A 25,570-nucleotide genomic window follows, 5' to 3' on the forward strand; every position below is an offset into this window, starting at 1 on the left:
CAATCAGACTGGGCGCGGTGGCTCATGTCTGTAATCCCAGCACTTGGGGAGGTCGAGACAGGTGGATCCTGAGGTCAGGAGATCGAGACCATTCTGGGTAACGTAGTGAAATCCTGTTTCTACAAAAAAAAAAAAAAAAAAAAAAAAAATTAGCTGGATGTGGTGGCGCATGCCTGTAATCCCAGTTACTCGAGAGGCTGAGGCAGGAGAATAGCTTGAACCCAGCAGGCAGAGGTGGCAGTGAGCTGAGATTGCATCACTGTACTCCAGCCTGGCAACAAAGCTAGACTCCATCTCAAAAAAAAAAAAAAAAAAAAAATTTGCAATCTATCCATCTGACAAATGTCCAATATCCGGAATCTACAAGGAACATTTTATTCCACAAGAAAAAAAAAACGAACAACCCCATTAAAAAGTGGGCAAAGGGCATGAACAGACACTTCTTGAAAGAAGATATTTATGCAACTAACGATCATATAAAATAAAACTCAGCCGGGCGTGGTGGCTCACACCTGTAATCCCAGCACTTTGGGAGGCTGAGGTGGGTAGATTACTTGAGGTCAGGAGTTCAAGACCAGCCTGGCCAACATGGTGAAACCCTATCTCTATTAAAAGTACAAAAATGAGCTGGGTGTGGTGGTGGGAACCTGTAGTTCCAACTGCTTGGGAGGCTGAGGTGGGTGGATCTCTTGAACCCAGGAGGCAGAGGTTGCAATGAGCTTAGATCCTGCCACTACACTCCAGGTTGGGCAACAGAGTGAGACTCTTTCTCAAAAAGAGAAAAAATGCATATTCCAAGTTATTTAAACATTTTATTTCTGCAGATGTTTCTGACACACAGATCGTTTTGCATAACAATCACCCACAGACCCACAGCCCAGCTTATGCAATAAGACAATATGAATAGAGCAGAAGCCTCTGTGTCCCAGCCCCAGCATGTCTCTTCTTGTTCCCATCCCCTTACCCCTGAGGAACTCCCTCTCCTAAGATAGTGATAGATTATTCCCATGACTTCTATATACATACACAATCCCACTTAGTACAATTTTGCATCTTTTTCAGATGTGTATTCTATATATGGTAAATTATTCACATTTTGCATATTTCTTATTTTTATACTCAACATCGTGAGCTTAGCCCATGTAAAAGAGCATTGCTCTATTTCATCCATTTTCACTGCTTTATGGTGCACTGTTTTCACTGCTTCATGGTGCACAGTTATACGGATATACAGATTACTAAGTTATTATCTCTCAGCTCCAAACCCACTCTTTCTTTTTAATTTTTTTTTTTTTTTTTGAGATGGAGTCTCGCTATGTCGCCCAGACTGAAGTGCAGTGGCGCCATCTCGGCTCACTACAAGCTCCGCCTCCCGGGTTCACGCCATTCTCCTGCCTCAGTCTCCCCAGTAGCTGGGACTACAGGTGCCCGCCACTACGCCCGACTAATTTTTTGTATTTTTTTTTCAGTAGAGACGGGGTTTCACTGTGTTAGCCAGGATGGTCTTGATCTCCTGACCTCCTGATCCGCCCGCCTCGGCCTCCCAAAGTGCTGGGATTACAGGCGTGAGCCACCGCGCCCGGCCCAAACCCACTCTTTCATATTCTTTTTTTGTGATTCTGTGACTAAGCAAATACTTCTCTTTCGTTGGCTGCTCCCTGCTAAGTTTTGCCAGTAGGAGGTACTAGAGGGACACTTACGTTGGAAGAGGAAAGGGACTTGTCCTGTTAGCTGACCTATCGGTGTCTTCCCAACCACGGTATTGTACCTGGCAGCAGTGGTTTGTTCTAGCAGCCGTTGTTTCTAGGTTTTTTTCCCCACACTGTCAGAACCAGCATTATTGCCTTTCTTCAAAAATACCAGCACCAGCCAGTACTGAGGTCCAGCTCCATGGGGGTCCTATGAGGATCTGATTCATCAGCACCAGCTGGAAAGCACCCTCTTCTCCCACTCCTGAGCCTCAACTCCACAGGCTCCTCCAGCCACTTTCCAGCTTCTAACACTCTCTTCTTCTGTCTGTTCACACACTAGGAGTGGTAGCTGCTTCCCGTAGTTACCATCTCAGAGTTACCCCAGTGTTCATTTTTTGCCCTTCATTCATCAAATACCTGTTGGGTCAGATCTTTATATTAAATTTTCTTAAAATAATTGGGATGGTTTCTGTTTTCTGGTTGCATCTTGCCTGGTTCAACAGATAAAGTATTATTCATTTGTCCATTCTGCCGTTGATGAATATGGTGAGTATGGCCAGGCCTGCTGCATGGAAACTGTGGGTAAACCAGATGATGTGCTAACATACAAAATGTGGTTGCATTCAGCCATGATGCAGTGGTAGACCCAGGCATGTGATCATGGCCCCTCAACCAGCCATCAGTAGGCAGGTAGCATGCCTATTTTGGGCTTTCTCTAACATGCAGTGGTGACGTGTAGTGATGTGAACTGACATGGACTTTCTTTGACCTGGCATCTTCACTGTAAGAAAGTTACTGAAGCCATGATCTTTGGCTATGTCTCTGTGAAAACGCAGGTTTGGTGTCAGTATATGTCCTTTATCTCAAATATATAATGTACTTTGTGGTGCTTATGTGATTTCTCAGTAATAAGCTGAACGCAGAACCATAAAGCAATGTTAGCTGACTCTGCATCATCATGTTGAAGAACTTTGTACCTGGACTTTTGTTGCATGGTCAAGTTTAACACATACTTAAGTTTTCTACTTTTTTAGTTGTTTGTTTACTACAATTATTATTAGTATTATTTTCTGTTATAACTAAAACTTCTCTGAGCATCCTTGTACATGTCTTCTTGTGCATCTTAAAATGTCAAATGGATTTTTGGATGCCTACTTTAGGTCAGGCAAGTCCTGTGCTGAATGGTGATAAATAAAACAAACATTCTATTTCTGAAAGATCTCAGTCTAGAAGAAGAGATAAAGCATCACTACCACCATCATCATTACCACTCATTATCATAGCAATTAAATAATGAGCATTTAGAATATGTCTCACACTGTGCTAAGCATTTTCAAGGATCTCATTTAATACATATAATAAAAGTCATAGAATATGATAGTGCTGTGATCAATACAAGGACCAGAAATGGATCAATTCTACCTTGGAAGACCAGAAAAATGTCACAGACAAATAGAATAAGATAATCAGGGCATCTAAGATAGAGTTAGTCATGCATGCAAAGACATGGAAGTATGCTTCAGGCAGTGTTTAATGTATTAGGGAGGAAGAGGATGCAAGGAGGAAGGATAAGGACAGACAATGTAAAAAATAAGACTGGAGAGATAGTCCAGAGCCAGATTATTGAAACACAAATGAAGTCTGGACTTTGTCTAGAAGCTGAGAGAAAGACACATTGAAGAGTTTTAGAGTCAAGTAGCCATGAGGGACTAAACAGTTTAAAAACTAGATAAATTTGATGGTTGTTTGAAGGACGGAGTGGAGGAGGAAGTTCTAAAGGCAAAGTGGCCAGGAAGGAGCCAACTGCAGCAGTCCCCTAAGGGTAGTGGAGTCAGTACGGGGACATACTTGAGGAACAACAAAGAAGTCAATGCAACTGGAGCTGAGTGAACATGGGAAAAGTAGTGGGAATTGTTAGAAGTGACAGCTTATAGTGGTTCTTTTAGGCATTGTAGGAACTTGGCCTTTTACTCTGAGTAAAGCTGAATGCCATTGATAATTTTGTTTGTTTGTTTGTTTGAGACAGAGTTTCACTCTTGTTGCCCAGGCTGGAGCGCAATGTTGTGATCTCGGCTCACTGCAACCTCTGACTCCCAGGTTCAAGTGATTCTCCTGCCTCAGCCTCCCACGTAGCTGGGATTATAGATGCATGCCACTATGCTCAGCTAATTTTGTATTTTTAGTAGAGATGGGGTTTCTCTATTTTGGTCAGGCTGGTCTCAAACTCCTGACCTCAGGCGATCCGCCCGCCTTGGCTTCCCAAAGTGCTGGGATTACAGGTGTGAGTCACTGTGCCCAGGCCATTGATAGGTTTTGAGCAGAGGAATGACATGATTAGTCTTACATTTTAATAGAATGGCTCTGATTGTTTTTGTGCAAAAGTAGAAGTAGTGGTACAAAAACCAGGTGAGAGGGTTTGAGAATAATGCAGACTAGTGATAATGATGGCTTGGACTACAGTTGCTATAGTAAAAGACTACTTGCTTGAACGTGTGTAGACTGAGAGAGATAGATGGCTGGCAGAAGTAAGGATGACTCCATGGGTTTTGACCTGAACAAAAGGGAGATGAGAGAAGTCATTAATTGAGATCTGAAAGACTACTGGTCAAAGAGCATCAGGAGGAGAAAATCGGGAGCTCAGTTTTGTTCATGTTGATCAGATAAGCCTTCATACATCCAAGTGGAGATTTTGAGTAGACTGTTACTAGACATAAGAGTCTAGAGTTCTCAAGAGAGGTTTGAGATAGATATATAAATCTGTGAGTCACTAATATTAAATATATAGATGGTATTTAAACAGATGAAATGGATGTAATCACCTAGGAAGTGAGTGTAGATTGGAACAGAAGACTTCCAAAGGTTGGGGCCCCAGGGTGCACCAATATTGCCAAGTCAGGGATCATGAGTAGAAACCAGAAAAAAAAAAGTCCAAAGAAACAAAACAAAGTAAACAAATACAAAAGCCAAGAAGAAAGAAAGAGGAAAACCAAAAGAATATGAAGAAGAAAGCACATTAAGAATGGGATAATGGCAACTGTGTCAAATCCTACCAAGACGTCAAGTGAGATGAGACTGAGAACTGACCATCGAAATTAGTAATAGGGAGATTAAGGGCAACTGGACAAGGCAATGAAGTCATGGGGGTAAAATCCTGTTGGGAGGACAGGAATTGAGGCAAGAAGTACACGCCATGGTGGAAAGGAGTTTTGTTGTAAAATAAAGCTGAGAAATGGGGCAGGACCTGGAAGGGGATGTCAGATCAAGAGGGTTTTTTTTTTTTTTTTTTTTTAGGTAGAAAATATTACCAGATAGTTATAGAATATATAATAGGATACTTGTGTTTTCTTTATTGTATCCAATAGAGAAAGAAAAATTGGTGATAAACAGTAACGGGGCTGGGCACGGTGGTTCATGCCTCTAATCCCAGCTCTTTGGGAGGCCAAGGTGGGTGGATCACTTGAGGTCAGGAGTTCGAGAATAGCCTGGCTAATATGGCGAAACCCTGTATCTACTGAAAATACAAAAATCAGCCAGGCATGGTGATGTGCACCTGTAAGTCCAGCTACTCAGGAGACTGAGGGAGGAGAATTGCTTGAACCTGGGAGATGGAGGTTGCAGTGAGCCAAGACTGCGCCCCTGCACTCCAGCCTGGGTGATGGAGCAAGTTTCCATCTCAAAAAAAAAAAAAAAAAACCTAGCACGGTGGTTCATGCGTATAATCCCAGCACTTTGAGAGGCTGAGGTGAGCAGATCACTTGAGATCAGGAGTTTGAGACCACCCTGGCCAACATGGTAAAACTCCGTCTCTGCTAAAAATACAAAAATTAGCCAGGTGTGGGGACGAGTGCCTGTAGTCCCAGCTACTTGGGAGACTGAGGCAGGAGAATCTTTTGAACCTGGGAGGTGGAGGTTGCAGTGAGCCAAGACTGCACCATTACACTAGAGCCTGGGTGACAGAGTGAGATCCTGTGTCCAAAACAAACGAACAAAAAAGTAAGAGGGCCTAACTTCTAGAGCAATGTCCTTGGGATCCAGTGCTCAAGGATGGGGGGTAGACTTAAATAGGGTCAAGAGCAGTCATTTATAGTAAGGATGGTGGGAGGCAGTATTTACAGGTCCAGATGGCTGGCAGGTGGGTTGATACCTGGTGGGAGCTTGTGGAAGGGAGCTCTTCTGAGCTGAATAAATAGGCCTGAAGTTCAAAACAGAAGTTTGAGCTGAAGATAGAGACACAGTCATTATCCTTTCATTAGAAGATAGTTGAAGTTATGAAGTAGAAAAAAACCTGGGGCCAGGTGAGAGGGTAGAGTAAGGGATTGAAAAACAGTGAATAACAATGTGGCTACTGGCCATAAGTGCATTCAGAGTTTAGAGAAGGGAATAGCAACAAGACTGGGGAGGCAATGGATTTGAGCTCGAAAGGCAGGATTTGGTCAGAATTATTCCAGGATCAGAGCAACAGTCATCATGTTATAAGAAGAGTACTTTTAGCTAAGAACACAAAATATAAAATGGAACCAAGAGAAAGAAAGCTCTTACTCTCTGCTTTGATTCAGCATATGCATGGGAATTATCTTAATTAATGATAGCAATGGTCAAGGGAACGCTAATGGATTACAGTATTGAGGGCTAGGGTCGGAGGAGTGGGATCAGAGAGGCTGATGGAGAGCCTGAAAGAGGAATTCTTGTTCATGGGGTCAGGATCTTGATAAGGAGAATGGAGAGGAGGTTTTACAATGAATGTTAGAAATAAAGATTTGGGGAAAGCCAATACACTCTTAGAGATGTTATTTCAGCACCTCTTGCCTCCTTTAAAATGTGTCCCTTACATATTTAAAAGAAGAATTATATTTACTGTAATACAAAACTTCTGACTCTAAACTTCTTAATCCTTCAATAATGCCAGACTGTCATAAGGATTAAATAAAATATGTAACTCAAGTTTCTATTGATTTCAACATAATAAAAAGCTGGTACATTTCCTGGAACTAGGGACTGGGAGAATGAAGGGGAACTCCTATTTGTTTCCTTTTGATTCTATTCAGAAATTCAGGTGAACCAAGAAAAGAGTTAGAATTTCAACTTGAAATATGAAAATTGTTTTCTTCTGATACCAGTTCAATCCATCTGTCTTACATGGTTTCCTTCTTCTCCTCAGAAATTTATTTTGAAAAGAATTTATGTCTGATGTCTGATGAAAATAATTTATGTCAGACATAGATTCAGAATTTAGGGCTGAATTTATGTTCACATGTCCTTATGCCCTGAAATGGTATCAGGGCATAAGGTCATATGGAAACACCATGGGGTACCTGGGAGCAGAAATATTTGGATAATGGAAAAGTTTATTGAAATCAAGGAACTTTGAATTATAGAACCAAACCAAACCCAATAGACACAAATCTCCATAACTTACAAGTTTCCTTAGATCTTAGAAAGAATTTCAAGAGGGAGAAGCAGTGTTAATTGTTCTAGAATCAGAGGTTTAAACTTTTAAAAAATTTCTACATTTTAAATTAACTCATATTCAAACAAGGGGATTCAATCCAAAATTAGGTGAGGGAATTGAATTTAACTAATCAAAAAGCATTTACAGAGCTTAGCACAGTATAAAATTCTATAAAGCAGCAGAGAATTATAATGTGACCTTGCCCTTAAGGGACTTATAAGGATGATATGTTTAAAAAATAAAAGAATTGAGAGAGAACTTAACACTTTTTGAATTATTGATTAGTCTTCAAATGGAAGCAAGTTTAAACCGTAGAACACAGGTGAAGTAAATTGCATCTCAATAACAAGAAAGAATGTTCTTAAAATTGGCAATGTTCAAAGGCGGAATAGACTGGTCCATCAGGTAGTAGATTCCTTCATTCAACATTCATTCATATATTGACCTTTCACCATCTGTCACACATGTACCAGGGTGATGAGGTTCAACAGTGAGCAGGACACTTCCCTTACCCTCTAGGGGCCACATCCCAGGATACACCATCTCTATCTAGATGTTTATTGGACATGGATGTTCTGAAAGAAAACATCAAGTTTCTTTTTAATCTCTTTAAGAAGACAAAACATGCATATACAATATTAAGTATTGGTATAATATTTAAATTAAAGGTCAAGACAACAGTAAGGAGTGAGAGACATTCAGCAGCACAGAAAAAAATGCTATAGGAGTTCAGAAATATCACTTAGGACTCGGGTGGATTTGGGAGTACTCTAGGGGAGTTGCAACTTAGACAGATGGAGAAAAAGGGCCTTTCAAATGGAAATGGCCATATAAATATGTAAGCAGAGTGCTTAACAAATTGTTGCTATGATGACTACCTTCTGGAACAGTCCAGTATTGGCCCTTTTAATAGAAATATTGGCTTACCAGGGAAACCTTTTTTTATTAAAAACAAAGACTTCAACTGCCAGTGTGTTTTGGACTGGGGTGAATTCATCTGGTTGGCTCACTCTTTTAGTGTTGAGTTCACTCTGAACAATGTCAACAACTGCACTGTACACTTGAGTCAATCCGATTGTGTCCTGGCTCTCATTTTTCTTGCACAACATCTTTTCTCAATGCTGTGTTGTGTAATGTATGTATAAGAAAATATAAACAGCCAATTGCCGGAAGAGATTTAACATTAAGCTTTTCCAGTGAAACAAAATGTTTAAGAATCTGAGTTTGTTTTTCAAAGATCACTAAATTTTAGTTATGATTAGATCATATTTTCCAAAATGTGTGGCAGTTGTTGCCCTCCTTGCCCTGAGTGTTGGTGCATTGGACACTTTTATTGCTGCAGTATATGAGCATACAGTGATATTACCAAACAGAACAGAAACCCCTGTTTCAAAAGAAGAAGGTTTGCTCCCGATGAACAAGAACATAGATGTTTTGGAGAAAGCAGTTAAGCTGGCAGCGAAGCAGGTATTATCCTTTTATACTTGTAAAGGAGACTTGCAGTTTGATTTTGGAATTCATGAGAAACTTTTTTGCCCCACTTGTTTTGAGCAGGGTGCACATATCATTGTGACCCCAGAAGATGGAATCTATGGTTGGGTCTTCACCAGGGAGAGCATTTACCCCTCTTTGGAGGATATACCAGACCCTGGAGTGAACTGGATTCCGTGTAGAGACCCCTGGAGGTGATGTCATATAATTAATTTCTAAACAAAAAATTGTGATGTTGTAAAACATCAACAGTAAATTCACTGAATTTGACTGGTACTTGTGTTGATAAATAGTCAATCTGTGGCATAGGATGTAGATGCTCCCTTTTTTTTTCTGTAATTTCAACTTTTATTTTAGATTGAAGGAGTACATGTGCAGGTTTGTTACATGGGCGAATTGCATGACGCTGAGGATTGGGGTACAATGATCGTGCCACCCAGCAATAGGAAGGTTTTCAGTCCTTGCCTTCCTCCCTCTGCCCCCCTCTATTAGTTCCCAGTGTCTATTGTTTCCATCTTTACGCTCATAAGTTCCCAATGCTTAGCTCCCACTTATAAGTGATAACATGCAGTATTTGGTTTTCTGTTTCTGTGTTAACTCGCTGAGGATAATGTCCTTTGTTGCTGCAGAAGACATGATTTTGTTCTTTCTTGGGCACCTAGGTTAATTCCATATCTTTGCTGTTGTGAAAAGTGCTGCGATCAACATACAACTGCATCAGTCTTTTTGGTAGAATGATTTCCTTTCCTTTGGGCATATACCTAGTAATGGGATTGTGAGTCAAATGGCTGCTGTGTTTTAAGTTCTCTGAGAAATCTCCAAACTGCTTTCCACAATAGCTGAACTAATTTACATTTCCACCATCAGTGTATAAGCATTCCCTTTTCTCCATAGCATCTTTTATTATTTGACTTTTTGTTAATAGTCATTCTGTCTGGCGTGAGAGATATCTCATTGTAGTTTTGCTTGGCATTTCTCTGATGATAAGTGTTGAGTGTTTGTTCATGTGTTTGTTAGCCGCTTGTATGTCCTTTTTTGAGAAGTGTCTGTTCATGTCTTTTGCCCACTTTTCAATCAAGTTATTTGTTTTGTTTTTGCTTATTAAGTTCCTTATGGATTCTGGATATTAGACCTTTTTGTTAGATGCCTAGTTTGCAAATGTTTTCTCCCATTCTGTAGGCTGTCTACTTACTCTGTTGGTAGTTGGCTTTTGCTGTACAGAGCTCTTTAGTTAAATTAGGTCCTACGTGTCAATTTTTGTTTTTGCTGCAATTGCTTTTGAGGACTTAGTCATAAATTATTTTCCAAGATTGATGTCCAGAATGGTGTTTCTTAGATTTTCTTCTAGGATTCTTTTTTTTTTTTTTTTTTGAGACGGAGTCTCACTCTGTCGCCCGGGCTAGAGTGCAGTGGCCGGATCTCAGCTTACTGCAAGCTCCGCCTCCTGGGTTCACGTCATTCTCCTGCCTCAGCCTCCTGAGTAGCTGGGACTACAGGCGCCCGCCACCTCGCCCGGGCTAGTTTTTCGTATTTTTTAGTAGCGATGGGGTTTCACAGTGTTAGCCAGGATGGTCTCGATCTCCTGACCTCATGATCCGCCCGTCTCGGCCTCCCAACGTGCTGGGATTACAGGCTTGAGCCACCGCGCCCGGCCTCTTCTAGGATTCTTATAGTTTGAGGTCATAAATTTAAATCTTTCTTCCATTTTGAGTTAATTTTTGTATATGGTGAAAGATAGGGGTCCAGTTTCAATCTTCTGCATATGGCTAGCCAGATATTCCAGCACCTTTTGTTGAATAAGGAGTCCTTTCCCCATGCTTATTTTTGTGAACTTTGTTTGAGCTACAGAGGGTTGGAGGTATGCAGCTTTGTTTCTAGGTTCTCTATTCTGTTCTATGGTCTGTGTGTCTGTTTTTCTAACAGTACCATGTTGTTTTGGTTACTGTAGCCTTGGGTAATGTGATACCTCAGGCTTTGTTCTATTTGCTTTCCAGCACTTTGGGAGGCTGAGGTGAGCGGATCACTTGAGATCAGGAGTTCGAGACCAGCCTGGACAACATGGTAAAACCCCATCTCTACTAAAACACAAAAATTAGCTGGGTGTGGTGGTGTTTGCCTGTAATCCCAGCTACTCGGGAGGCTGAGGCAGGAGAATTGCTTGAATGACCGAGTGAGACTCTGTCTCAAAAAAAACAAAAAAACAAAAAAAAAACCAGAAAAGAAATAGTGTTGAATCTGCAGATACTGCTTATGTTTCATAATGTATATCATCTGGCATATCTCCTATTTGGTAAGTGACTTGAGATACTGATGACTGGTTGCTTATTTGTTGCAATTGTCTTTCAAGAACAGTAGGTGTGAGGCCGGGTGCGGTGCCTCCTGACTGTAATCCCAGCACTTTGGGAGGCTGAGATGGGCGGATCACGAGGTCGGGAGATCGAGACCATCCTGGCTAACACGGTGAAACCCTGTCTCTACTAAAAATACAAAAACATTAGCTGGGCGTAGTGGCAGGCGCCTGTAGTCCCAGCTACTCAGGAGGCTGAGGCAGGAGAATAGTGTGAACCTGGGAGGCAGAGGCAGGAGAATGGCGTGAACCCAGGAGGCAGAACTTGCAGTGAGCCGAGATCGTGCCGCTGCGCTACAGCCTGGGCAACGGAGTGAGACTCCATCTCCAAAAAAAAAAAAAAAAAAAAGAAAAGTGGCTGTGACCAGGCGTGGTGGCTCAAAGCTGTAATCCCATCACTGTGGGAAGCCAAAGCAGGAGGATTGCTTGAAGCCGGAACTTTGAGATCAGCCTGCGCAGCAAAACCAGATCCTGTATCTGCAAATAAAAATAAAAATTAAAAAATCACCCAGGTGTGGTGGCGCACACCTATAATCCCAGCTACTCAAGAGGCTGAGGCAGGAGGATCACTGGAACCCAGGAGTTTGAGGCTGCAGTGAGCTATGATTGCATCACTGCACTCCAGCCTGGGTGACAGTAAGACTTTGTCTTAAAACAAATAGTAGGTGTAGGCCAGGTGCAGTGGCTCATGCCTGTAACCCCAGCACTTTGGGAAGTGGAGTCGGGCAAATCACCTGAGGCCAGGAGTTCAAGACCAGCCTGGCCAACATAGGGAAACCCCGTCTCTACTAAAAAATATAAACATTAGCCGGGTGTGGTTGTGCATGCCTATAATCCCAGCTACTTGGGAGGCTGAGGCAGGAGAATTGCTTGAACCCAGGAGGCAGAGGTTGCAGTGAGCTGAGATCACGCCACTGCACTCCAGCCTGGGTGACAGAACGAGACTCAGTCTCAAGAAAAACCATATATATATGTATATATAGTAGGTATACACACAATTGTTACAGTAAATGTATTTAACTGGGTTTGAACAAAGTGAAAGAGTTATAACAGCTAGAACTTGTGTCCCAAATATAAGTAAGTTGGTTCATCCACGGACACCTGCCTTCTTCATAGGAAGAGTAAAAAGATGAATGAGCCTGTTTCCAAAGAGCTTTGCTATCACTATCATTTACAATGCAATCAATATGGCAAATGGAAATTGCACAGGACTTGAAAAAGGAAGCCCTGCTTCTGGGACCACATTTTACGACCACCTAGCTGAGTAATGTAAGCGTATAACCTAAATGCCTAACATTTCTGTTTCTTTATCTGTAAAACAGGGATAATAGAGTCCTTGTCTTAATTCTCTTACAGAGTAGGCAAGAGTAATGAAGTAATACACATGGAATTTGTACATTGTAATGCACTCTCCAATGCTAGCTGTTACTATTCCCTTTTTTTAGCAGAAAGGACTGAATCTGAACTTCTTTATGTTCTTGTCCTTTGAGAGACTTTAGTAATTATTAGTAGATGTAATTTAGGCATAACTTTCTTACAGAAAATATGCATAATTAATATGATATTTATGAAATAGATTGTTTTAGTTGTATTAATTGTTTAAAACAGATTAAGATTATTTCTTTAAATGGAAAAATTGATGGGTTAAGAAGTCATTTAACTTGCCAATTTTAAATTTGCATGCACCTGTTTAGAAGTACATCTATTGTGCAAAAAGAGAAACTTCTTTGATAATTTTACCTATGTAAAATTAATTGAAAAGTCATGCTTCATGGTACAACATTCAGGCTCAGCTATGTGAGTCAAGCCTCACTCTGGGATTTTTACCTTTGGAAAAATATTCTCTAAACATTGCATGCTCTGTGTTTACAGAAACCATGTCACTATGACTCAACATCTACTTGCTTATGAGGCGTTTCCCAGAACAGGAAGGAATGAATCATTATTTGCTGCAATTCATGAGACTTACACTAAAATGTACTGTATTTGACTGGGCTAATGAAACCGACTTTTCCAGGGGAAAGATACCCATAAATCTGATCATTAGCTATAGATAAATTATTTTAACTTGGGAAAGTAAGTGACTGATAACATTTCAACATTATGAACTCTTACACCTACTTATTCAAATGACAACCTTTCAGTTTTGTGTGACAAAAAGGAGAAATCCAATATTTAATATAATGATAGTATCAGAAAAGAAAGTCAGTTTTCTCCCTAGTGATATTTATCCCTAAAGAGGATAATGGAGAGTCATGCGGTCATCCTTGCGTGTTTAAATATTTAGAATGCTGACATGTCAAAGAGTTCCATGGGCTTTTTTCATGAGTAACTAGTGGGAAATATTAAATAACCCAAATTATTTAGTCAAGAAAAGAAAAATTAAACAAAGGACATGATAAACTTATTAAAGGTCTTAATGAATGTGAATATTAGTAGTATTTCTGTTTTTTTTTAGAAGAAAATAAAATGAAAAGGTCTAAACCAGTAGGCCATTAATGTGTCCTTTTTATTCAAAGGTTAGTTTAACCTCAATTGCAGAAGTGCTGTGAGATCACAGAGAGACATGGAATGGCCTCTAATCATACAGACCATAATAGCAATTTTCATTTACTGAGCACTCACTTGGTTCCAAGAACTGTACCTGGTGTACTATACACATTATTGCATTCAATTTATGCAGTTGGCATTACTATTTGCATTGCAAATATGTGAAAAAAGGAAGGCTTATGATCTCATAATTGGTCATTAGATTGGCTGTAATTAAAACAGCCATGTCCTTTAAGCTGTGCTAACGGAATGGACTCTAAGGGCTTAGATGCACCATATTATAATAAGATTTTAGTGACTAGCAAATCCATTTATTTGACAGAGTGAGCTGGTTGCTAAACCTTTTTTATTGTATTTTCTGCTGAAATCTGCCTCTCTTTAACTTCCTTTCATTGTTTTCGTGCACCCTATGCTATGTTCACACATATGACCCATCTCCTATAAATTAAGCCTTCCAAATATTTGAAGCCAGCTATCACCATGCCACATTCCTTTCTTATATCAAGGATAAATATCTTTAATATGGATGGACTTGGTAAAACAATTTCATGTCTGTACTTATCTCAGGATTTCTCATGTGGATCCACTAAGGCAGAAAGGAAGCTATTATTTTACATTTGACAGATGAGGAAACTGAGCCAGCACAGTGAATTGCTTTTTACTTTTTATTTTAATTTTTAACATTTCCACTACTTAATGCTATAATTGTTTTCTGTAGAAGACAATCTCGAGGGTACAAACTATTTACTGTCACCTGGCATTTCTGTTTCCAACCACATCTCGTATCAGCAAACTTGTACAAATTATGGCTTGGATTATAGAAAAGGTCCTCTCCATTTGCAGAGTCTGCTAAATTTCAAGCGCTTCATTTATCTTCCTGGGAGCACTTCATAAGAGAATGTGCTGCTTCTTTTCATCCTCCTCTTCCTCTTCCATCTTTTCTTTCCTTCAGTCTTGTACTGTAATCTGGAGTTTGGCATAGTAAATTAGGTTAGCTTTCAGGAAGATAAACACTATGTCACATGAGAGTTTTAAAATATTTTCTGGGCCGGGCGCGGTGGCTCAAGCCTGTAATCCCAGCACTTTGGGAGGCCGAGACGGGCGGATCACGAGGTCAGGAGATCGAGACCATCCTGGCTAACATGGTGAAACCCCGTCTCTACTAAAAAATACAAAAAAAAAAAAACTAGCCGGGCGACATGGCGGGCGCCTGTAGTCCCAGCTGCTTGGGAGGCTGAGGCAGGAGAATGGCGTAAACCCAGGAGGCGGAGCTTGCAGTGAGCTGAGACCCGGCCACTGCACTCCAGCCTGGGCGGCAGAGCAAGACTCCGTCTCAAAAAAAAAAAAAAAAAAAAAAAATATTTTCTGTTGTTTCTTGACCTAGAGCTGTTGTGTTATGGGTAATGGGCAAATAAAGTATCACTTTGGTATTTCAGAAACCACTAAAATATAGTAAGTTTGAGGAAATGTCTATTGAATTAGATTTGGCAACACACCAGTGCGACAAAGACTCAGCTGCCTGGCCAAGGACAACTCTATCTATGTTGTGGCTAATACTGGGGACATGAAGCCATGCAATGCCAGTGACCCTCAGTGTCCCCCTGATGGCCGTTACCAATACACTGATGTGGTGTTTGATTCTCAGGGAAAACTGGTGGCACGCTACCGTAAGGTGAGAATCACTTGTGCCTTAGCTCAACTTGTTACTTCTTTTGTGTGCTTGTGGTATGTATGTGTGTCTGTTTGTTGAATGCTGGGAAGAGAACTGTTATAGATGTATCTTATAATTATTACATCATAGTTGAAAAGGAGATTTAATTCAGTTCCATATAGGGGTTCTTGGTTTGCATTTATCATTAAACAGAATATGGTAAAGTATTTAAATGGATGTGACAGTAACCACACAAAGCTTTTAATGTTCTCTGAAAAGAAGTAAAATTTCTGTTTCATTTATGATTTAATATCAGGTTCATTTTTTAGCCCAATTTGTTAGCATTTCATACTAAGCTACCGTATATTCCATTAAGACTTTTTTGATTGCGATGAAAACAAAACCTCAACTGAAAATGGCTTTAACAATACGGACAATTTCTTGCTTGTGCACCTGTAAAAATTGTATCATAGAAAGGATCGGTCTCATTTCAGTGCAGTCTGACACTCAGAGGCTCCAAAGTTATCATCCACCCCTCTAGCTCTCCTAGCCCTTTGTTATAGCTTCTTTCTCGGGGCAACTCTCCTTTTAGAAGCCACATTGCTGGAGCAACACGCAGTTCACATCTTTATCAACAAAATCTACAGGAAGGGTGTATTTCTCCCTCCTAGAACCCTGCAAAGGCCTTATCACTCCTTGATTCAATTAGGTGACATGCCTTTCCTGAGCCAACCACCAAAGGATGAAGGATAGACTGCCACATGGAAGAAGAATGGAGGAGCAAGAGGCCTCCAGGGACCACAGAGATGGGAAGTAGCTCTCCCCAGAGCACATGCATGCACACAACAGGCCAAACAAAAACCTGAGCAAAACATATGCTGTACTCCTGAGCCCAGGTTAAGTGGAGTTTTGGAAAAAGAATCAGGCTGAAAAATAAAATAAAATTACTAATGGCTTACTAATTAATAATATGTAACAATTGCATTGTCTAAATTAATTTTCAATGGACTTCACTTCACTTCTATAAACCTGGCTGTATCATTGGGACACATGACAAAGTTTATTTTATTAACATGGTAGTGCTGTTGAAATTTAAAGAATACAGTGGAAAACAATCTGAGAAGTGTAGGATTCAAGATTTCAACCTGTGATTTTAAGATAGAAATTTTCACATTTTAAATATCGTTTGTACATGTACATTGGTTGTAAAAAAGATAAAGTTTTTTGATTAACGTCACAGTAAGAAAATTTATAGATGGTGGTATAGTGGGCATGATTTTTACAAATGTATGGGTAACAGTTTTATTTTGTTATTGTTGTTGCTGTTGTTAGAAATGGAATCTTGCCTTGTTGCACAGGCTGGAGTGCAGTGGCACGATCTCGGCTCACTGCAACCTCCGCCTCACGGATTCAGGGGCTCCTCCAGCCTCAGCCTCCGAGTAACTGGGATTATAGGCGCATGCCCTCATGCCTGGCTAAATTTTTTTGACATTTGTAGTATAGACAGGGTTTCACCACATTGGCCAGGCTGGTCTCGAACTCCTGACCTCAAGTGATCCACCCACCTCAGCCTCCTAAAGTGCTGGGATTACAGGCGTAAGCCACCACACCTGGCCTATGTGTAACAGTTTTAAACCTGCAAATCAACATACATGGGAGGAAAGATTTAATGGGGAAAGACTTAATTGATCACATCTATTTGGCAGTTTTCTTATTAATTTTCTTCTTCTTTGTTTTTTTATTAACAGTACAATCTTTTTGCACCTGAAATTCAATTCGATTTCTCCAAGGATTCAGAACTTGTGACTTTTGACACTCCCTTTGGGAAGTTTGGCATTTTTACTTGCTTTGACATTTTTTCTCATGACCCAGCTGTTGTGGTGGTGGATGAGTTTCAAGTTGACAGCATTCTCTACCCCACAGCATGGTACAACACGCTGCCCCTCCTCTCAGCTGTTCCCTTCCATTCAGCATGGGCCAAGGCCATGGGAGTCAATCTACTTGCTGCAAATACCCACAACACCAGCGTGCATATGACAGGTAACACAGGTGGGCATGTGCCAAGTGGGAGTGACAGTCTTAAAAAGCCTTCATTGATTTTCAAGCCACAAACTTTTGTTTAATAACTTTATTACCAATTTTAAGATCACAAAATTAATAACAGCATTTGTTTCTACTTAAGGAAACTTCATTGTCCTTGTGAATAAAGGAGGCAAACATTATTATCTCAATTTTACTTGAAAGGAAATTGGAGCTGGAGGAAGTCACATAAAAAAATCAAAGCCAGTTCTAAGAAACTTCCTAGCCAATGTGCATTAGTAATATCGAAATAAATCTTGTTGTTTAAAGTAAACAGATAACCTACAGAGCAGAAGAAAATATTTGCAAACTATGCATTCCATAGAGATCTAATATGCAGAATCCATAAGGAACTTAAACAAATCAACAAACAAAAAACAAACTATCCCATTAAAAAACGGACAAAGGACATGAACAGACACTTCTCAAAAGACGACATACACGTGGCCAGCAAGCATGTAAAAATGCTCAGCATCACTAATCATTAGAGAAATGCAAATCAAAACCACAATGAGATATCACCTCACTCCAGTCAGAATGGCTATGATTAAAAAAATAAAAGACGGCCGGGCGCGGTGGCTCAAGCCTGTAATCCCAGCACTTTGGGAGGCCGAGACGGGCGGATCACGAGGTCAGGAGATCGAGACCACCCTGGCTAACACTGTGAAACCCCGTCTCTACTAAAAAAATACAAAAAATTAGCCGGGCGAGATGGCGGGCGCCTGTAGTCCCAGCTACTCGGGAGGCTGAGGCGAGAGAATGGCGTAAACCCGGGAGGCGGAGCTTGCAGTGAGCTGAGATCCGGCCACTGCACTCCAGCCTGGGCGACAGAGCGAGACTCCGTCTCAAAAAAAAAAAAAAAATTAAAAAAAAAAAAAAAAGACAAACAGATGCTGGCGAGGTTGTGAAGAAAAGGGAACGCTTGTACACTGCTGGTGAAAATGTAAATTAGTTCAGCCACAGTGTAAAGCAGTTTGGAGATTTCTCAGACAACTTAAAACAGAACTGCCATTCGACCCAGCAATCCCATTAATAGGTATATACCTAAAGGAATATAAAACATTCTACCATAAAGACACATGTACTTGTATGTTAATTGCAGCACTTTTTGCAATAGCAATAACATGGAATCAACCTAGGTGCTCATCAACAGTGAAGTGGATAAGGAAAATGTGATACATATACACCATGGAATACTACATAGCCATAAAAAAGAATGAAATAATGTTCTATGCAACAAGATGGATGCAACTGGAGGTCATTATTCTCAGCGAGTTAACACAGGAACAGAAAATCAAATACCACATGTTCTCACTTAAGAGCTGAAGTTAAACATTGAGTACACATGAACACAAACAGGGAAACAATAGGCACCAGGGCTTAGTTGAGGGTGGAGGGTAGGAGGAGGGTGATGATTGAAAGACTACCTATTGGATATTATGCTCACTACCTGGGTGACAAAATCATTTGCACACCAAACCCCAGCAACATGCAATTTACCCATGTAACAAACCTTCACACATTTCTCTTCTATACCTAAAATGAAAATTGGAAGAAAAAAATACAAATAAATAAAAATATTTCAAGCATTAAAAAAAAAAACTTGTTGAAGTGATAAAAATCACTTTTGACTTAATCAGGTTTTTAGAGTTTCTCGTTTATAATGTCCATGTTCAAAGTAATGCAGGCTTCCTTCTTAACTGCTTTGTTATTTGTTGAATAACAAATCCCAAACACAAATAAACTAAATCGTCAGTGGAGAGCTAAAATTATTCTTCACATTGGGGGATTTTCTAGTTTGTTGCTAAGTTAGCTTAAAACTATGCCTTCCACGTCAAATGATAATTTCAGTGCAAGTAGTACCTTATGGAGGACACAGAGTCAAACTGGAACTTCGGCCAATGTAACAACTAACTCCTTATCTATCTTAAAAATATGCTTTAATAACTTTGTATTTAATTCCACATGGGAATATTCTATTAGTTGGTTACCATAACAAATCTGAAACCAATGTTTGTGTTTCTTTATGTTGCTTGTAGGGAGTGGAATCTACACCCCAGAAGCAGTCAAGGTGTACCACTATGACATGGAAACAGAGAGTGGTCAGCTGTTGCTATCAGAACTGAAGTCTCAGCCTTGCCGTGAGCCCACCTACCCTGCAGCTGTTGACTGGCATGCGTATGCCAGCAGTGTCAAACCGTTTTCCTCTGAGCAGTCAGATTTTCCGCGGATGATTTATTTTGATGAGTTTACGTTCACTGAGCTTAAGAGAAATATAGGAAATTACACAGTTTGCCAGAAAGATCTGTGTTGTCACTTAACTTACAAGATGTCTAAGAAGCGAGCAGATGAGGTCTATGCTTTAGGTGCTTTCGATGGACTGCGCACAGTAGAAGGCCAATATTACTTACAGCTAGAAATGCTTAAATATGTTAGAGTGGTCTTATTATTAGTTTTTATTCTAGGTCTTCATTGCCTTTCTTTGAAAATTGGGCTGGATTTAGCTAATTTTATAATTAGTAATGTTATCACTGAATTTTGTCCCCAGAACACATTATTTGTTCAGTCTTAGCAAGAACAGAATTAGTTCTTTTAGTTGCAAGGTAAAAACATAAAGCAAATTGATTAGTTATGAGCAGGCCAGGTTCAGGTTTCAAAAGCTGTAACTTCTGTGTGTTCTCTTTTTCCATCAGTTTACTTTAGAACAGTGTTTTTCGAAGTGTCTTCAACTAAATTCAGAGAAAGAAGGATAATTTACATCATAACCCAGTGTAGCCAAGTAGACGTGTGACTGAATAAAAAAAAAAGATATTTAATTGAAGTAGTTTATGAAATAATTTAAAATAGGATTATAAATATCTATTATTATGTGCAATGACTCTGATTTTTAAAATTCTAGTCTATTCTATCTGACTTCAGTATAAAAAGTGCTAATCCTGACCCACTAAATTGATTTTAGGATTCACTAATAAGTTGTTACCTGCAGTTTGAAAAATACTTCTTATGAGGCCATTTAAATATTTCCTTATAGTTTGAAATTGCATTATTTAGCTGAGAAACTATTTGCAAGGTTTCTGACTCCTTCTCTTTTTTTTTCTTCCATAGATGTGCACATTACTGAAGTGTCAAACCACTGACCTGGAAACGTGTGGAGAAGCTGTGGGGTCAGCTTTTACCAAGTTTGAGGACTTCTCTCTCAGTGGCACATTCAGAACGCATTATGTTTTCCCACAGATCATTCTAAGTGGGAGTCAGCTTGCCCCTGAAAGACATTATGAGGTAGGAGGTGCGCAGGATGATGAATTCCTTTGAGCAGAGTAGATGGGTAGAGCAGCATAAAGAAAATCTTTGAAATAATGAGAATATAGCAATACCGTGGTTCACATTCTACAATAAACACTTTAAAGACGTGGGAACTATGATATGGAATACAAGTTGTGGTTTTAGATTGCCATTAGGCTGTGATGGAGAATCTGGGGTTCATTTTTTTAACAAAAATGTGATGTCGATATTCAAGGCAACAGTAAATTCACAGAGAAGCTAAAACAAAAATATTGATTGCTGATAATGGCAATAATGTTGTCATTTGCATGGTGTAGAAGGTGCAAATTAAATACATTAAATAATGCATCTACAACTTCTTTTCTGGGTATGCTATTTTGAGAAGTTGTTATAATTATACTAATAACTAATATTTTGTATAGTGTTTCATGAGTTTGAAGAACGTATTTTTTATACATGATCTTATTTGACCACCTGTGCAACAAATTTGTTTGCTGTACTTTCAAGCAAAGCCCCTCTACTTTCAGACTTGAAACATGAACCTGGGTCTTCCAACACAAATCCTGTGTGATTTTTACCATTCTACACTGCTTTAGGAGTGATCTTGCCAGAGAAGGGATCTAGGTTGTAACCTAAACTCTGCACTGAAGTTAATCCTTTGTTTTCTTTGACCAGATTTCAAGAGATGGACGCTTGAGGAGCCGAAATGGAGCCCCTTTGCCTGTCTTAGTTATGGCCCTGTATGGAAGAGTGCTTGAGAAGGACCCTCCACGCTTAGGGCAGGGACCCGGGAAGTTCCAGTGATCTCCTTTAGCAGGGCCTTTTTAGGATCAGCCTGGCTAAGGGAGGAAGAAAAAAGAGATCCGTTAGTGTCTGTTTAGAAGAGATGTCATAAACTTACAGAAACAAATAGAATAAACTTAAGCAGATTTGAAAAGCAACAAGTGTGTGTGCAAATTTCACATTTTACGTATTTGGTACAGCACAGGTTCATTTGTAGGAGCTGCATTCATCCTTCATGTATGTGAGTTTAAGTATACGTAAGTATATATATGTATAGTGGAGCATATATTTAAATGGGAAGAGGGCCTAGAAAAATCCTTTTGCAGTAACTGCACTAAGGTATGCAAGTGTTGTTTTCATTGTAAGACGATTAATTGTGTGTGTTGATTTGACTGGGCTGTGAGATACCCAGACAGCTGGTTAACCATTGTTTCCGGGTGTGTCTGTGACGGTGCCTCAAGGAAGAGAACAGCATTTGAACTGGTAAACTGAGAAAAGCAGACAGTCCTCCCCAATGTGGATAGGGATCATGCAGTCCCTTGAGGGCCTGAAGAGAGAAACAAGAAGGAAGAGGTTTGAATTCCTTTTCTGCCAGACTACCTGAGCTGGATAGAGATCTTCTCCTGCCTTCATGTGCTCCTGGTTCTCAGGCCTTCAGGCCTGGATTGGAATTGACACCATCAACGCTCCAGCTCTCAGGCCTTCGAACGACGCCCCTGGCTTTCCTGCATCTCCAGCTTGCAAAGGCAGACCAGACGGTGGGATTTCTCAGCCTTCATCACTGTCTGAGCCAATACCTTATCGTAAATCTCTTTCTCTCTCTCTCCTGTTGGTTCTGTTTCTCTGGAGAACCCTGACTAATACACTTCATTTGTAAATAACAGGATGAACTTTGAATATGCAGAGGGTATTTGATTCTAGCCAATTAAGATACAGGAAGTTAAAGAATAAGGACATCTTTTAAAGTTACTATGAACAACTTTTTAGCTAGTATTGTCCCTTTAGTCATGACTTATTTGACTCTTGCATTCTATTTATATGGAAAATGGATACTTAAAATGGATTTTGTTTTTTTTTTGAGACGGAGTCTCACTCTGTTGCCCAGGCTGGAGTGCATGCAGTGGCACGATCTCGGCTCACTGCAACCTCCAACTCCCTGTGTAGGGAAAAGAAAGAGAGATCAGACTGTTACTGTGTCTGTGTAGAAAAGGAAGACATAAGAAACTTCATTTGATTTGTCCCCTGAACAATTGTTTTGCCTTGAGATGCTGTTAATCTGTAACTTTAGCCCCAACCTTGTGCTCACAGAAACGTATGTTATATGAAATCAAGATTTAAGGGATCTAGGGCTGTGCAGGATGTGCCTTGTTAATAATATCTTTACAGGCAGTGTGCAGGGCAAAAGTCATTGCCATTCTCCATTCTCGATTAACCAGGGGCACAATGCACTATGGAGAGCCGCAGGGACCTCTGCCTGGGAAAGCCGGATATTGTCCAAGGTTTCTCCCCGCTGAGATAGCCTGAGATATGGCCTCGTGGGATGGAAAAGACCTGACCGTCCCCCAGCCGGGCACCCGTGAAGGGTCTGTGCTGAGGAGGATTAGTAGAAGAGGAAGGCCTCTTATAGTTGAGATAAGAGAAAGGCCTCTGTCTCCTGCATGCCCCTGGGGATGGAATGTCTTCGGTATAAAACCTGATTGTACATTTGTTCTATTCTGAGATAGGAGAAAACCACCCTGTGGCTGGAGGCGAGACATGCTGGTGGCAAGGCTGCTCTGTTACTCTTTGTTACACTCTGGCCTACGTGCACATCCAGGCATAGTACCTTCCCTTGAACTGATTTGTGATACAGATTCCTTTGCTCATATGTTTTCTTGCTGACCTTCTCCCCACTATCACCCTGTTCTCCTGCCGCATTCCCCTTGCTGAGACAGTGAAAATAGTAATCAATAAATACTGGAGGAACTCAGAGATCGGTACTGGTGCGGGTCCTCCGTATGCTGAGCGCTAGTCTCCTGGGCCCACTGTTCTTTCTCTATACTTTATCTCTGTGTCTTTTTTCTTTTCTCAGTCTCTTGTCCCACCTGACAGGAAATATCCACAGGTGTGGAGGGACTGGCCCCCTTCATCCCTGGTTCAAGTGATTCTCCTGCCTCAGCCTCCCAACTAGCTGGGACTTCAGGCACACGCCTCCACACCCAGCTAATTTTTTATATTTTTGGTATAGACAGAGTTTCATCATGTTGACCAGGCTGGTCTTGATCTCCTGACCTCAAGTGATTTGCTGTCCTTGGCCTCCCAAAGTGCTGAGATTACAGGTGTGAGCCACAGGGCCAGCTAAAACGGAAATTAAAAAAAAAATAAATTATGTCAGCCAGGTGTGGTGGCTCACACCTGTAATCCCAGCACTTTGGGAAGCTGAGGTGGACAGATCACCTGAGGTCAGGAGTTTGAGACCAGCCTGGCTGACATGGAAAAACCCCGTCTCTACTAAAAATACAAAAATTAGCTCATCGTGGTGGTGCGTGCCTGTGATCCCAGCTACTCGGGAGGCTGAGACGGGAGAATCACTTGAATCTGGGAGGCAGAGGTTGCAGTGAGCTGAGACCACATCATTGCAGTCCAGCCTGGGGCAAGAAAAGCAAAACTCCTTCTCAGTAAATAAATAATAAAATAAAATAAATTATGTCATTCAGATCACATCTCATTTCCTTCTGAAATTATTCTGTTCTAAAATCTACCCAATCTTTGTTGAGCCCCTCTCAGTGCTCAGGCGTTTATTGCAGGCTGTGCCAGGCTGGGAGCTTCCTAGACAGGACCACCGTGTCACCTTTTCCCCAGATACCTCTGGCCCACTGTCCTGGCTCTCTTAGTCATTTTTCTGGTTGGTCACTGATTAACTCTGGAAAGAGACATACTGAAGAAGAGCTGGGTTCTCTGGGTTATGTAGGAAACACCTTTTATGTCCACAGAATGTTTGACAAATGCATTCCTGAACTCTTCCTAAGTGTTTATTTCTACCTGCTGTAATTCAGTCCAGGACCAGGAAGTCAGAGATATTCTGGGCAGCAGAAAACGCACTCGGCTTCCCCCTCCCATCTTTCTTTGATTCTCCCTTCAGGGACTATCGCTCTCAGATCTTAGGTTTGTGCCCCAGATTCCTCTGTGTGCAGGAGGTGGGCATCTTCTCTCTTTATTGCCTCATATTGGTTCCTTCTAGACTTCTTTCTTCTCTTTCCTAAACCAGTTGTCTGGAGGCTGCATAATGCACTCTGGTTGCCCCAATTTCCTCAGCACCTCTCACCTCATGCATTTTTATGTAAGCTGATTCCTGCCCCCCTCTCTTTATTAAAAGGAACTTTAAAATCCAATCTCGGGGCAGGCTACCGTAACTCACACCTGTAATCTCAGCACTTTGGAAGGCCAAGGCAGGCAGATGGCTTGAGCCAAGGAGTTTGAGACCAGCCTGGACAATATGGCAAGACCCTGTCTCTACAAACAATAACAACAACAACAACAAATTAGCTGAGTATGCTGGTTTGTCCCTATGGTGCCAGCTACTGGAGAGACTGGGGTGGGAGGATCACTTGAGCCCAGGAGGTAGAGGCTGCAGTGAGCCAAGATTGTACCACTGCACTCCAGCCTAGGCAACAGAGTGACACCTTGTCTAAAAAAAAAAAAAAGTCAAATCTCGTGGTCGGTTTTTAGCTCTTACTAAGCCTATACTTCTTGGAGTAATTTTACCCCCCACATTTTAATACCTTTTGCTTTTTATTTTCTTTGATCTTTTTGTCTCTTCTCCCTCCCCCAACCACACTTATTTTGTTTGTCATTGATAAAAAGGATGCACTCTGCTAGACTCAGCTCTCACATCTGTATCTTCCTCATCTAAAATCTTTCTATGGAGAGTGAAGCCACTCTTATGGCTTTACTTAATATTTCTGATACAGCAGAGTATAACTCACTGGTAAGCAAACAATTTTTTTCTTTCATGAGAGCAAGTTCAAGCCACATCATCATGTTTATAGGCTGCATTAACAATGCAAAAATAGTTTTATTAAGTCCTATGCAAAAATATGTATTCTTGTAACATTAACAACTTGTGATATTATAGTTCCTGGCTTATAAATCCTGTATCCTTTGTTAGGGTTTTTTTTTTTTTTTTTTAAACATTAGGGAGTTTTAGGCCTCAGGAGCAGACCTTATGAAACAGCATCTCCCTCTCTTACATTCCCCTGTCCTCCCTA

General features: G+C 40.7%; 1 protein-coding gene across 1 annotated transcript; it reads left to right on the top strand.

The window, feature by feature from the left end:
• Window positions 1–7,463: 7,463 nt before the first annotated feature.
• Window positions 7,464–21,481, top strand: LOC117097515 (vascular non-inflammatory molecule 3). The gene is made up of 6 exons (XM_033235431.1): window positions 7,464–8,825; window positions 15,011–15,200; window positions 16,928–17,219; window positions 19,298–19,689; window positions 20,364–20,537; window positions 21,216–21,481. The coding sequence occupies exons 1-6, from the start codon at window positions 8,395–8,397 to the stop codon at window positions 21,342–21,344; spliced, it is 1,608 nt and encodes a 535-aa protein (XP_033091322.1). The 5' UTR covers window positions 7,464–8,394; the 3' UTR covers window positions 21,345–21,481.
• The last annotated feature ends 4,089 nt before the right edge of the window (window positions 21,482–25,570 follow it).

This window comes from Trachypithecus francoisi, unplaced genomic scaffold, assembly GCF_009764315.1.
Source record: "Trachypithecus francoisi isolate TF-2019V2 unplaced genomic scaffold, Tfra_2.0 Lachesis_group15, whole genome shotgun sequence".
NCBI lineage: Eukaryota > Metazoa > Chordata > Mammalia > Primates > Cercopithecidae > Trachypithecus > Trachypithecus francoisi.